This window comes from Schistocerca cancellata, chromosome 7, assembly GCF_023864275.1.
Source record: "Schistocerca cancellata isolate TAMUIC-IGC-003103 chromosome 7, iqSchCanc2.1, whole genome shotgun sequence".
NCBI lineage: Eukaryota > Metazoa > Arthropoda > Insecta > Orthoptera > Acrididae > Schistocerca > Schistocerca cancellata.
Genome location: NC_064632.1, coordinates 611,111,149 through 611,126,506, shown reverse-complemented (window position 1 = coordinate 611,126,506; position 15,358 = coordinate 611,111,149). Strand labels below are relative to the sequence as shown.

General features: G+C 46.8%; 1 protein-coding gene across 1 annotated transcript in view; it reads left to right on the top strand.

Moving 5' to 3' along the window:
- The window catches only part of LOC126092066 (derlin-1), a 156,744-nt gene that overhangs the window by 92,865 nt on the left and 48,521 nt on the right, over positions 1 to 15,358 (top strand). Inside the window, exon 5 of the mRNA XM_049907480.1 lies at positions 13,551 to 13,699. Coding sequence (XP_049763437.1) covers positions 13,551 to 13,699 — 149 coding nt within the window. The remainder of the gene's footprint in view (positions 1 to 13,550; positions 13,700 to 15,358) is intronic.

Below are 15,358 nucleotides of genomic sequence, written 5' to 3'. Positions count from 1 at the left end.
CCCCACACCTCTCTCCCCCACACCTCTCTCCCCCCACACCTCTCCCCCCCACACCTCCTCTCCCCCCACACCTCTCTCCCCCACACCTCTCACACCTACACCCCCACACCTCTCTCCCCCCCACACCTCACTCCCCCCCCACACCTCTCCCCCCCACACCACACTCCCCCCACACCACACTTCCCCCCACCACCCTCACCCCCAACACCTCTCTCCCCCCACACCTCTCCTCCCCCACACCTCTCTCCCCCCACACCTCTCTCCCCCCCACACCTCTCTCCCCCCACACCTCTCTCCCCCCCACCCTCTCTCCCCCCACACCTCTCTCCCCCACACCTCTCTCCCCCCACACCTCTCTCCCCCCACACCTCTCTCCCCCCACACACTCCTCACCCCCCCACACCTCTCTCCCCCCCACACCTCTCTCCCCCCACACCTCTCTCCCCCCACACCTCTCTCTCCCCCCCACACCTCTCTCCCCCCCCACACCTCTCTCCCCCCCCCACACCTCTCTCCCCCCCCCCCCACACCTCTCTCCCCCCCCACACCTCTCTCCCCACCCCTCTCTCCCCCACACCTCTCTCCCCCCCCCCACACCTCTCTCCCCCCCACACCTCTCTCCCCCCCACACCTCTCTCCCCCCCCACACCTCTCTCCCCCCCACACCTCTCTCCCCCCACACCTCTCTCCCCCCACCTCCCCCCCACACCTCTCTCCCCCACACTCTCTCCCCCCACTCCTCTCTCCCCCCCCACACTCTCTCCCCCCCCCACACCCTCTCTCCCCCCCCCACACCTCTCTCCCCCCCACACCTCTCTCCCCCCCCACACCTCTCTCCCCCCCCACACCTCTCTCCCCCCCCCCACACCTCTCCCCCCCCCCACACCTCTCTCCCCCCCCACACCTCTCTCCCCCCCCCCACACCTCTCTCCCCCCCCACACCTCTCTCCCCCCCCACACTCTCTCCCCCCCACACTCTCTCCCCCCCCACACCTCTCTCCCCCCCACCAACCTCTCTCTCCCCCACACCTCCCCCTCCTCCCCCCCCCCCCCCCACACCTCTCTCCCCCCCCACACCTCTCTCCCCCCCCACACCCTCTCTCCCCCCCCACACCTCTCTCCCCCCCCTCTCCCCCCCCCCCCACACCTCTCTCCCCCCCCCCCCCCACACCTCTCTCCCCCTCCCCCCACACCTCTCTCCCCCCCCCCCACACCTCTCTCCCCCCCCCACACCTCTCTCCCCCCCCCACACCTCTCTCTCCCCCCCCCACACCTCTCTCTCCCCCCCACACCTCTCTCCCCCCCCCCACACCTCTCTCCCCCCCACACCTCTCTCCCCCCCACACCTCTCTCCCCCCCACACACCTCTCTCCCCCCCACACCTCTCTCCCCCCCACACCTCTCTCCCCCCCACACCTCTCTCCCCCCACACCTCTCTCCCCCCCACACCTCTCTCCCCCCCACACCTCTCTCCCCCCCCACACCTCTCCCCCCCACACCTCTCTCCCCCCCCACACCTCTCTCCCCCCCCCCACACCCTCTCTCCCCCCACACCTCTCTCCCCCCCCCACACCTCTCTCCCCCCCACACCTCTCTCCCCCCCCACCTCTCTCCCCCCCCACACCTCTCCCCCACACACCTCTCCCCCCCACACACCTCTCCCCCCCACACACCTCTCCCCCCCACACACCTCTCCCCCCACACCTCTCTCCCCCCACACCTCCTCTCCTCCTCCCCCCACACCTCTCTCCCCCCCCCACACCTCTCCCCCCCACACCTCTCTCCCCCCCCCCCCTCCCTACCCCCACCTCTTACATCCCCCCCGCATCTCACCACCACCACCACCACCACCACCGTCCGTATCTTCCCCCCCACCCTTTCTACTACCTGACCAGCCCACAATTGGAAATACTCAATAACTCCATGTTGTGCGAGGGCTTTGTTCAGTACCTTTTTTTACCATGGCCATTCAAAATCAAGTATTTAAGTTCTCATACAGATGATCGCAGTGTTGTACAGTTCAGTGCCCCGTACAACTCATAATTTCCATCACAAATCATGCTCTCTTCCATTATTTATTTTAAAATTTCCTTTCTTTGTTTTATCTTGATTCTTTTAGGGAAGCTTACGAAAAAGAATCTGACAGCAATTTATGCCTTTTGGTGTGACTCTCAAATTTGTGTAAAGCCTTATTTCTCTCATGGAATGCACTTGAAGGTGTATCGATTAGTGTCAGTTTGCCCCTTTACGTGAACTGGCAGCTCCTGATTTTGACGACATGCAGTTTATTGCCCAACTGCCATCGCAAATGAGCCCATATCTTAGTGGTGCAAATCAAATTCTACTGATGCCGCAAGAAACAAACCAGTCATACAAGGTCTGGGCTGCCAAATTTTATGGCCTTAGCCGTAAATATCAATTCATTACTGATGCCCATAATGAGTCTTATGCAGGCTATGTGGTGTGTGACGCAATTATCTGTTTAGCTCCGGATGAGAAGGCGCACCCATTGGCCAGATGTTTTGCAAATGGCACAATCTTTTGAAGTTTCTCAGGCCGTGGTTGAATAATTGAATTGTGGCATAATGTTGCAGTAGTGTCACAAGATGTACCCATTAGGACACAGTTAGTGAGCACAAGGAAGTGGCAGTGGCAGCTGTAAACAAATGGTCCGAGCACCAGCACCGAGCAGATCAAGCCGGTCCAAGCAACTGAAATCACCACAGCCCCTGTGTCAGCATTCTTCGTTTCCGTCTTGTCCTGTCTGTTTTGTTCACCATGAACATACAGCAGCCCTAAGCGCTGAGCTACTTGTAACACTTGCCACAAGATAGGCCACGACACATCCGTGTCTCATTCGCTGAAGGTTGCTAAAGATATGGACACTGGTGTAAACTGAGAGACTCCCAATGCCTGTGACTTTGAGTTAAGTGTTTTTCACCAAGTGCTCTGGGTACAGGTTGATACAGGTGCTGTAGTGATGTTACTGAATTCTCAAACCTACACGAGTTTAGGCTCGCCGCATTGATGCAGATCACATGGAAGCTGGTCAGTCCTAACAAACAGATCATTGCAACTGCTGGGACAGTTTACAGCATCTTCTTTGTACAAGTCAGTGGTTCATTCAATTACATCTTTGGTGGTTGCTGATGCCTGTGATGAGAACTTTTTCAAAAGGGATGCATTTCAGGCATTTGAATTCTGTCACCAACGTGGTTTACCTTGTGTCTAATCGTGTACCCGTATTCTCAATTGGCATCAATATATGAGGAGTTTTTGGAATTGTTTTGGGAGGTATAGGGTGTGCTACAAGTTTTTCTGCTCATATTTCTTTGGAATCCACGGCTCGACCTCGTTTCTGTTGGCACTTCCTATTCCTCTCATCCTGAAAGATCAAGTGAAAGCTGAATTGGACAGTCTTCAATCTCTGGGGGTAGTGCTAGTGAATGGTCATCTCTGCTCATTGTAGTTCAGAAGTTGTTGGGGAAACTTCACCTCTGTGGTAAATTCAGTACCTACTGTCATGTGCATTGATCATGGACCTGTATCCTCTCTCACACCAGGAGGCACTGTTGGTGAAAATATAGGTGGCAAGTAGTGTACTAAAATTTCTTTGTTTGAAGCGTATCTGCAGATTCCTATGGACAAAGAGTCTCGGGTCAGTTGTTGTATTGAATACTTATGTGGTCTCTATCAATATTAACATTTTCCTTTTGGTGTAGTTAGCACCCCTGGTATTTTCCAGTATTTTTTAGAGAAATTGACTACGTTAGTCCCCAGTTTGCATTAATTGTGTGGATTATATTGTTTTCACATGCTCCTCTACCGAGCGAGGTGGCGCAGTGGTTAGCACACTGGACTCGCATTCGGGAGGACGACGGTTCAATCCCGTCTCCGGCCATCCTGATTTAGGTTTTCCGTGATTTCCCTAAATCGCTTCAGGCAAATGCTGGGATGGTTCCTTTGAAAGGGCACGGCCGATTTCCTTCCCATCCTTCCCTCACCCGCGCTTGCGCTCCGTCTCTAATGACCTCGTTGTCGACGGGACGTTAAACACTAATATCCTCCTCCTCCTCCTCACATGCTCCTCTGTGGCCAGTCTCCTGAAAAAATTGTGTACTTTGTTTTCTGTCTTACAGTCGGGCAGGGTTCCGGTATAACCTTGTAAATTCTCAGAGTTTTCAACCTTCTAATGATTATTTGGGGGATGGGGTTTGTCCTCTGCCATATCACGTCTCCACTGTTATGTCTATGCCTTATCCTCGCCCATAAAGGAGCTTCAGGCCTGCCTACCATTATTTCCTGCTGGGGGTGGCCACATTGACCCACTCGTTGCATGTTTTGTTACGCAAGAATGTACCTAATTACTAGAACCCAGACTCCGAACATGCTTTTCAAATGTTGAAATCCAAACTACTCTCTCACTTGTTTAGTTACATTCTTTTCAGACCAGCACACAGTTTTGGCAACTGATATGTCACTGTATGGCCTCAATGTGATCCTGGAGCACTAATATGCCAATGACCTGTTGCTTTCTCTTCTAAATCTCTCACTCTGGCCCAGCAGTGTTACTCTAAGATAGAAAAAGGGGCTCTCCACACCACCTACAACATGGGGAGCTCTTTTTATCTTGGTACAATTATGAAATTCATTTTCGACCTATGTTGCTTTTTTCCACCTCAAACCCCCAGTAGGATGACTGCTCATTGGCGGGTTTGTGCTTGGGTACCATGGTCATTGCAACATCTTCTCCCTTCCATGCTGCATATCTATCCTCTTGCTGTTCTTTTTCCCCTCCCTTGGTAAACATGAATGGACTGTTTCTGGAAATGAATTCTGCATTTTCATTTGTCAGTATCTGAATACTCTCCACTGTTTTTCATTCCTTTATTCTGTTTTTCGGTCACCTTCTCTCATCCTTCCTTCACTTTGGCGTTTGGGGTTCCATTTCTTCTTCTTCTTCTTCTTCTTCTTCTTCTTCCTCTTCCTCTCTGTGCACTCCTGTAGGCCGGCCAATGTGACTGACACGTAACAGGTGACTGGATAACGAATAATTCCCAATCCCAGATCAACAGGTAGGGTTCGCACGTACCCCCTGCACAGGACAGACCCAGGGAGGGGTGATTTCCTGGAGCTGCCACCATCCCAAGTTACTGATAGGTCCCTCTGTCAGGTGTTTCGGAGATGTGACCTGAGGTGTCAAGAATCACCTAAGGCAGGTGTGCCCTCTTCTAAAGGCCACCAGTTGGAAGGAGCATGCCATCAGAAATGCTGCAGTCATGGGGATTTTCTTGCAGTGAACAAATCATTTTCACAGTCAACAGCTTTGAAATGTAAACAGAATGAGACTATTGATTCGAAGACCCTCCCAGTTGCACCATGGTCCCTCGTGGTTTTGCATACTGTAGAGGGCCTGTCCTCTTCTACAGTATATCCCTTTATTATTCAGAAAGGTGTTGAATATCACAGGGCCAGCAATTGTATCTTCTCTCTTTTATGCAATGGCACTTTGCTTTTGGAGGCTGCTTCTGATTCTCAAACACAACTACTGCTTGCGGCTTTGCTCTTCCATGGCTGTACTGTTTGTGTCAAGGCCCATCGAACACTGAATTCTTCCCAAGGTGGTGTTAGTTACACTAGGCTGCCCGATGGTCTGACAGAGACCGAAATCCAAATGTACCTCTCTGATCAGTGTGTCATTGCTGTCCATCAGGTGATGAAACAAGCAGATGACCCCTTAGTGCGCACACACACACACACACACACACACACACACACACACACACACACACTCTTTGTCACTTTTCATAGAGTAGTTCTTCTGTCAGAGATCAAAACAAGTTATGCAGTTATCTCAGTCAGACCGTATATTGCGAACGCAGTGCGCTGCTACCAGCGTCGTCATTACAAACACTCGAGAGTCCTGTCGAAACCGAGCCAAATGTGTAACCTGTGGTAGGGATGCTCACAAGGACGATTGTCCGCCTCCTTCTCCCCCTCCATCAACTGCAATGGCGACCATTCTGTCTCCTCCTGAGATTGTCCTGTGTATCTTGATGAGTGGGCTATCCAAGAGATCCGAGTGAAGGAAAATACCTTAACCGCTCCCCCATAAGTTGTTGGCTAGCCGGAAACCCTGTGTTCTACCATCTGGCACAGACAGTACTGTTCTTGCTACATCTCGCTCCACAAAGAACATGGCCATGCAGATACGTGACCTCAAATTTAGCACTGCGATTGTGAAATGGCCCAGCATCATGTTAGGATCCCCATCCCCATCTCCTTCTCCAGCTGCGCAGCACACTACCAAACTTTCACCTCTCAAGGGAAAGCCACCTGCTACACAACCGGCAGGCCGGAAAGGACAGAAGGAATACTCCTGTGAAACCTTCATACGTCCCTCCAGCCAACCTACATCTGAGTCTTCCTGTGCTAATCGGTAAGGCTCGAAGAAGTCAAAGAAAGGCAAACAGTCTTCCCCTTCACTGACTCTGAGATCCTCTTCAACAGTGTCGCCATGTGGTACCCTCGCCCAGCTGACCTCTGTGTCGCTGGTGTGCACCACCGACCGTTTTTCAGCTCTGGACTCCATAGGCCGACAGCAAGTGAACGCTAACACTTCTGTAGACCTCGTGGAGCAGGATCCTCCTGCTTCTGTGCTTTGTAGCTACGAGTCTTTAAAGGCTGGCATTTGACAGCCACCCGACTGACACCCCTTCATTTTTTCCTCATCATTATTCTCTTCCAATGGAACGTATGGGGCCTTCAATCCAACAAAGAGGATTTACAGCTGCTCTTAGAATCACAGCATCCACTTTTTCTGTGCCTTCAGGGAACAAAATTGCACCCTCATGACCACTGTGAGCTCTCACATTTCTTGCCAGTCCGTTTTGACTTTACCTCGAGATCGGCATTCCATCTGATGGGGGAGTCATGCTACTCGTATGGGATGACGTTTATAGTCAACCCATCTCCCTGACTACCATCCTCGAAGCTGTTGCAGTTCACCTTTTCCTTCCTTACTTGACCTCTCCCCTTTGTACTGTTAACATCCTTCTATCATTAGATGTCACCAGGGCAGACTTCCTCCACCTTATTGGGCTGCTACCTCACTCCTTTCTGATGCTCGGTGACTTTAATGTGCACCACCCCATTGGGGTTCTCCCAGAACCAGTCAGAGAGGTGCCCTCTTGGCTGACCTTTTCAATCACCATAACCTCATCTGCCTTAACACTGGAACACCCACGTTCCTTTCAAACTCCACGCACACCTATTCCCGTGTGGACTTTTCCTTCCGCGCTGCCCAGCTAGCCCATCATCTTGAGTGGTCTGTTCTCTCTGACACACACTCGAGTGTCCAATTTCCCATGTTCCATCAGTTTGCTGACTCGTACCCCACCTATGTGCACACCCAAATGGCAGCTTACTATGGCCAACTATAGGCTTTACTCCTTCCTGTTGACCTTCGACGAACAACATTTCCCCAGTTGTGAGGACCAGGTGGAATGTCTTAAAAATGTTATCCTTACCGTCTGACTGTTCCATTGCTCACACTTCCTCTTCAGTATGCTGTGGCGTGGTCCCTTAGTGGACTGAGGTGTGCCGCACCGCCGTGCAATTCGCACACAGATAGGTGCTCTCCGCATTTCTAACAGTAATCCTATGATGGCAAACTCCATTCATTATGAATAGATGCGTGCACAGTGTCATCGCATTCTTCGAGACAGCAAAAAAGCTAGCTGGATTTGATTCACTAGTTCTTGTAACTGTTCCTGTACCTCTTCCATCATGTGGGCCAACCTCTGATGGCTCTCTGGGACCAAGATCCAGTTGTGGGCATGACAGTAGCAGACAATGCCATTATGGACCCTGTTGCTATCTGCAACACCTCAGGCCACCAGTTTGCGTAGATTTCGAGCTCCTCCCACTATCATCTTGCCATCCTCCATCAGAAATGAGTGGAGGTGGCTTGGGCGATACCCGTCTCTTCTCAAAATTGAGTGCTGCAATTCCGCCTTTACTATGAGGGAGCTAGATCACACTATCACTTCATCCTGATACACTGCCCCAGGCCAGATGCTGTTAATACTCAGATGTTGCAATGTGTTTCTCTTGTGGGCAGTTGCTTTCTGCTTAATATGTACAATTGCGTCTGGGCAGAGGGCCTGTTTCCCAGATGCTGACATGAAGCCACTGTAATACCTGTACCTAAGCCTTCCTTTTAGCTACCGCCCCATTTCTCTCACCAGTTGTGTTGGCAAAGTGATGGAACGTATGATTCATGCCCAGCTGGTATGGTGGCTCAAGTCTCACAATTTACTAACAGCTGCACAATGTAGATTCTGAGTGCACCATTCAGCAGTTGACCATCTCGTCTATTTGTCCACCCACATCATGAATGGTTTTCTGCCGAAATACCAAACTGTGGCTGTGTTTTTCGATTTGGAGAAAGCCTATGGCACCTGCATGAGGACTGGTATCCTTACTTTGTAAATGTGGGGATTCCATGGCCGCCTGCCGTGCTTCCTTCAGGAATTTTAAGACAGGTTTATTCAAGGTATGTGTGGGTTCTGCCTTACGGACACCTTTATTCAGAAAATAGTGTCGTCATCTTTGTTATCGCCATTAAGTCTGTAGTGGCCTGTCTCCTGCCAGGCATCTTCGGTTCTCTTTTCATTGACAATTTTGCCACTTATTGCAGTTCTCCATGGACGTGGCAGATTCGGCATCTTCCGTGAAGTCGCGATCATCTTTACTCAAAGCATTAGCAATGGCTTTCATTTTTCACTGCAAAACTGTTTGTTTGAATTTCTGGTGGTGCAATTGGTTTCTTCCACCATCTTTACATCTTTGGCCTGTTGCTCTTCTGTTCGTTGAAACTATGAAATTCCTGTGGCTCACGCTCGATATAAAACTTAGTCCTCCCACATGTCTTGCCTGGCAGCTCGCTTTATGCAGTCCGTCAATATCCTGTGTGTTCTCAATGGTACTTCCTGGGGATCACATCAAACCACTCTCCTCCTTATGTATCGGTGTCTTGTTTGTTCGAAACTAGACTATTGGTGTTTCATTTATGCATCTGCATGTCCGTCCTCTTACACAATCTCAATACTATCCGCCATTGTGGTATCCATTAGGCCACTGGTGCCTTTTACAGTAGCCTGGTTGAGAGTCTGTATGCAGAAGCTACCGAACTACCATTGTCATTCCGCCATGACTTTCTCCTCAGCAGATGTGTGTGCCGTTTGTCTGCCATACGTGGCCACCTGTCCTATGCCTCCCTCTTTGATGATTCCTTTGATTGCCAGTGTGGGGCGGGTCCCTCTTCTCTGTTACCTCCTGGAGTTTGCTTTCGGCTCTTGCTTCAGCAGCTTAATTTCACACTACCTGCAACTTTCCCAGTGGGTGTGAAACCTTCACCACCTTGACTTCATTCCAGCGGCCCATGTTTATGTTGGTCTTCATTTGCTTCCTAAGGATGCAACTCCACCCTCACTCTATCACCTTCAGTTTCACGACCTTCACATAGAACTTCACGATCGGCTTCCGGTACACTGCTCAATATTTGTAGCAGAGCTCTTCGCCCTGTATCAAGCCATAGAGTACATCCGACGACACAGACTTTTCAGTTGTCACCTGCTCAGACTCTTAGTTCACTTCAAAGCTTGTGTGTGCTGTATACCATCCATCCCTTAGTGCATCAGGTCAAGGAAAGCTGTCAGTTGCTCACTCTTGGAACCTGTATTGCCTCCGCTTGTGGCAGCCAGGACCAGAGTCTTATAATATTGAATCTAACGATCTTGCGGCTGCAAAGTGTGCTCTGTAGCGGCTAATCGTATGATTCTCCCCATCTCCAGTTGCCCGTGTGCTCTATGTAGTAGGGAATATTGCCGGCCACTCAAAAATGCTGGAACACTTAAGATCAGTCAAAAATTTCTCCAAAGCTCTGGAAAAAGTGAGAATTTGCAGGATAGCATGTAGTGGAGGCATGAACCTGTGTACCACAAAAAAAGTAGAAAAAGAGTAGGGCAACTGTAAAAGAGGTGAAACAGATAGGCCTTCTGTCACGGAACATGTTTTGCAACTGGGATGCCACCAGTTTAAATTCGATTAGACTCAGATCGTGACTTCCATCAGGAGATAACAGGTAATGGAGATTACTAAACATTACAAATTTTATCAAATGGAAGAGGATGTGAAATTGAGTGGTATCTTTATTCCTGTGCTAAAAAAGATGTATGCCTGTCTTCAAATATGGGGTGATAGACATAGCAGACTCAACAACAGCCAGTCACATGCCAGTTAGGAAAAAATGCAATGTCATGCCAGTATGAGAGAGCTCTTAGAAATGAAATGTTACTAATTCAGCAGTTAGCCAGGTTAGGAATCAGCCTTTCACAGAAGCTACAACCCTCCTTGAAGGTGTTCTCCACAGATGCAGATGAAACAATGGATTTCTTCAAGAAACCATGGCATAATAGCCCATAATGTTTTAATAAGTGTAATATTTCCAGCCAAGAAAGTGCACATTTTACTGAAAAACTGTTGATACATACACAATTGTGGAAAAGTAGAGGCCTAGAGTAGGAAAATTAAAAGAACCTTTGGTGAAAGGAGAAACAGCTAAGAGGAGAAACAGCTATGCAAATATCAGAGGCTTAGATGGCAAGCTAGTACTAAGCAAAGTAGGGAAGGCTGAAAGGTGCAAGGAATAAATATAATGGCTGTACAAAGGAAGTGAGATTGATGACAGTATTATAGGAAGGAAAGAGGAAGTAAATGAAGATGAGATTGGAGATACGAGTCTGCAAGAATAATTTGACAGAGCTAAGTGAAAACAAGACACGTGGAGTAACAACATTCCCTCAGAATTGCTAAAATCTTTGGGACAAAACTATTCCACCAGGTGTGCAAGATATGAGATAAAATAGTGTCAGCTTCTGGAAGAATGTAATACCAATTCCGAAGAAGACAGGAGTTAAGTCTGTTGCAGGATTATCAGTTTAATAAATCATAGTTGCAAAATACAGACATGAATTATTTGCAGATGTATGGAAAGACAGTCAGAAGCTGACATTGGACAAGATCAGTTTGGATTCTGGGGAATTGTAACGACATGTGAGGCAACACTGACAGTACAGCTCATCTTACAAGGGAACCTCCCCATCGCACCCCCCTCAGATTTAGTTATAAGTTGGCACAGTGGATAGGCCTTGAAAAACTGAACACAGATCAATCGAGAAAACAGGAAGAAGTTGTGTGGATCTATGAAAAAAATAAGCAGAATATACAAACTGAGTAGTCCATGCGCAAGATAAGCAACATTAAGGACAATGTGAGCTCAGGAGCGCTGTGATCCCGTGGTTAGCGTGAGCAGATGCAGAACGAGAGGTCCTCGGTTCAGGTCATCCATCGAATGAAAAGTTTAATTTATTTTATTTATGATAATCACAATCAGGCAAGGTAGAAGAATATTTTTACCCATTCGCCACGTGTACAAGTTAGGTGGGTCGACAACATATTCCTGTCGTGACGCACATGCCGTCACCAGTGTCGTATAGAATATATTAGACGTGTTTTCCTGTGGAGGAATCGGTTGACCTATGGCCTTGCGATCAAATGTTTTCGGTTCCCATTGGAGAGGCACGTCCTTTCATCTACTAATCGCACGGTTTTGCGGTGCGGTCGCAAAACACAGACACTAAACTTATTACAGTGAACAGAGACGTCAATGAACGAACGGACAGATCGTAACTTTGAGAAAATAAAATTTTCACTCAAGGGAAGGCTTGAACCAAGAACCTCTCGTTCGACAGCTGCTCACGCTAACCACGACACCACGGCGCTTCTGAGTTTACGCTATCTACATCCATACTCCGCAAGCCACCTGATGTTGCCTATCTTGCGCATGGACTACTCAGTTTGTATATTTTGCTTATTTTTTTCATAGTTCCACACAACTTCTTCCTGTTTTCTTGATTGATCTGTGTTCAGTTTTTCAAGGCCTATCCACTATGCCAACTTATAACTAAATCTGAGGGGGGTGCGATGTTAGAAGGCAAACTGAAGAAATAAAAATTTAAAATGGAAACTCCAAGCAGAAATACCAGCAGTGTAAGAAAAGAAAGATTGCTCCTTAGGACAAAAGAAGACACGAAAAGTTGCAGACAGGCCTGTCTGCAATTTCACACGTCGTCTTTACAGTAGGTAGCAATCTGTCTTTCCCTACAGTGTTCAAACACAAATTTAAAATTTATAGAATTGGCATATTTAGATAAAGCTTTTGAGAGTGTTGACTGGAATAGTCTTTTGGAATTCTGAAGCTAGCAGAGGTAAAATTCAGGAAGCAAAAGGTATTAACAACTTTTATAGAACCCACACTACAATGACAAGAGTAAAAGTGCGTGAATGTGAAGCATTGGTTGAGAAGAGTGAGTCAGGGTTTTAGGGTATCCCCAATGTTATTCAGTCTGAATATTGAGCAAACAATGAAGGAAACCAAGGAGTAATATGGAAAGGGAATTAAAAGTTCAGGGAGAAGAAATGAATTTTTGAGGTTTGCCAGTGACTGTGATTCTGTCAGAGAGAGCAAAGAGCAGTTGAACATCATGAAAGGTCACTTGGAAAGACGTTATAAGGTGAATATCAAAAAACTAAAACTACAGTAAAGGAGTCTAGTAAAATTAAATTGGGTGATGCTGAGAAATAAGATAAGGACATCACACACTAAAAATATTACTTAATTTTGTTTGAGCAGCAAAACAACTGGCTCTTGCTTAAGTAGAGTGTATAAAAGTGCAGACTGGCAATACTGAGAAAAAATTTTCTGAAGTTGTTTGTCTATTGTGTAGAGGTCTAAGTGAATAAGAGAAAAGAGATCAGCAGGTGCCTTATCTGCAACCACAGCTCTTTTACCACATTTGTATCCATAAATATAAATAATCAATCTGCAGAAATCATGAGGTAGGATACTGCAGAAATCATGGGGTAGGATACTCACTGGACTGAATTTTCATCTGGTGAAGTTGGACCTTATACTTCACATTACGTAGACTACTAAGGAAGGAGGCCAATCATGACCTTTTCTTAATACAACAAACCTGTTTTAGTAAGTTTCATACCCTACAAATTTGTATCGGAATTAGTGGAATTAATTTTCTGAAAAACATTTTTGTAATATTGAGAAGTCAAAAACGTGTTAATACTCGTCACAGCATTTTTATATGGTAAGTTGATCATCTAGTTTATCAAAATCACATAAATTCACCACAATTTTGTCAGTAGTGAAATCTTTTGTCTTACACAATTGTGAAAAATAAAGGCCGTAAATAATTAACAAAAATCTGGGAGTTGTGCACTGAGTAATGATGGGGGATCTTCCCCCTAACCCTTTGAACTTTGGTCATCTCTACGATTTGCACAACTTCTTAATACATTATATTACCCATGCAAGTGTATAGTATCTGTTCCCTTGTATGTATTGTAGATTTCCTAGCAAATGTTTCTAAAAGTTTGATTGTTAATATAATGCTTTATAATTTAAATTCCAGCTCCTTATGGTTTCTATGGTCCTCAGTGTTCTGTATGTTTGGTGCCAGCTAAACAAAGATGTCATAGTCAGCTTTTGGTTTGGAACTCGCTTCAGAGCTACATATTTACCATGGGTCCTCTTTGCCTTTCATCTTATTATTTCTGGAGGGTAAGCACAATTAGCTATACAAAAAAGTTATTAGATTAAGAGAGAGTAGTAATATTAGTTATGACACAAAAAAGTAATATGTTGCATTAAGACCTTAGCTGTTTGTAAATTGAAGCAGGAGTTCCTTGTAACTGAAACCAGCTTTCTTATTGTACCAAATGATAGCTGGCCACATTGAAGTGAGCCAGTGACTGAAAAGGGGTGCTTGCACTTATAGGGAAGTGTTACAGCAGCTGGAGTGAATTCTGTTTTGTTCCTTGGAGAGAGGACTGGAATTAGAATGAGTTGTTTCAACCTTGTGTGTCTAATTGAGGAGGTACGTGAGTGAGAAGTGGTGGTTCCAAGGTTTAGAAAGCTGTCAGTGGCTGGGACAGTGGTGTGCTGATCTTATGCCTTCCATACCACACCAGTGATGGCCCAGGGAGAGGATGATATGGCGGCTCGTTGATATCACCATCCTCGTGGCTCGGTTTTGGAGTCAGGATTTTTTTAGATGTGATTTCCTTTATCAGATTTCCTGCTTCAGTCAACCTATCTCTTTAATTAAGTTTTTCATTTTGCTTTAATTATATTTGCTTAGGTAATTACAATGGTGTAGATACCCATAAGGTAATTTTTTCTGTAATTCCAAAATTTTCTGTTGATCATTGTGTTGTGTATGTTCTAGAATGCATATGGAAGTATACTCCCATTCTAAACATTTAATAGTTATTGCAATACAAACCTGTAAAATGTGAGTGCATGTGCATCTTTGCGTGCAGAGAGAGAGAGAGAGAGAGAGAGAGAGAGAGAGAGAGAAAACTAGTGCAACATTCTGTGCCAGCTTGCTGTGTGGCAGTTAACTGCTATATTAACTACTTTTTAAATTGTTTCTATTATATTTTGCATATCCATTATACTGAGATTTAAATTTCCTATCTCAGTGTGTATTCTCAAAGATTTTTGATGAAAACATTAAACTCACCTCTAGTGATAAACTTAATATTGCACAATTTAATTTTAGTAGCTATGCATTACAACCAAACTGGCAAAGTAAGTAAAATAACAGTGAAATACGTTGACTTAAAACTGAATCCCCAAAATCTATAGTTCACTTGTGACAATGTTTGCATTTCCCTGACCTTGCATAATATGCAGTGGCCTCAAAATCATGGTGGTGTTGTTAAACCCGGTGGATTTGCAGGAACAGAAGCCATTAAAACTGTTCAGTATGAAAAGTTAATAGCACTGATCAAATGGCTTAAGTGTCTCAGTACTTACAAGCTGACATATAAGATGTCATTTGTCTGTGAGTGTCCATAAATTAGAAGTACAGTAGCCACCAGAAAGATCGCGGGAGGCGCACATTGGCACGGCGCGTCACGGACGGTAGTTGCCGCAAGTAGAGTCCCGTCCACCAGAGGGCACGCGAGAATTCGGACGCGATCTCTGCCGGCATAACAACAACAACAACAACAACAACTCCGGCAGCACAGGCCGTGCCCAGTCAGTTAACATCGGGCATGCCTAGGACACAGTCCCGGTCTACGCTAAGTGAAGTGCGACGTAAACGTGGACAGTGTTACTACACAATTGGCGACGAGCAGGGTCGTTCTTTCGCGTGTTGCGTCGTTATTCCGGTTTCTCAGCTTCTCCATGGCATGGAGGATTTGGTGCGGG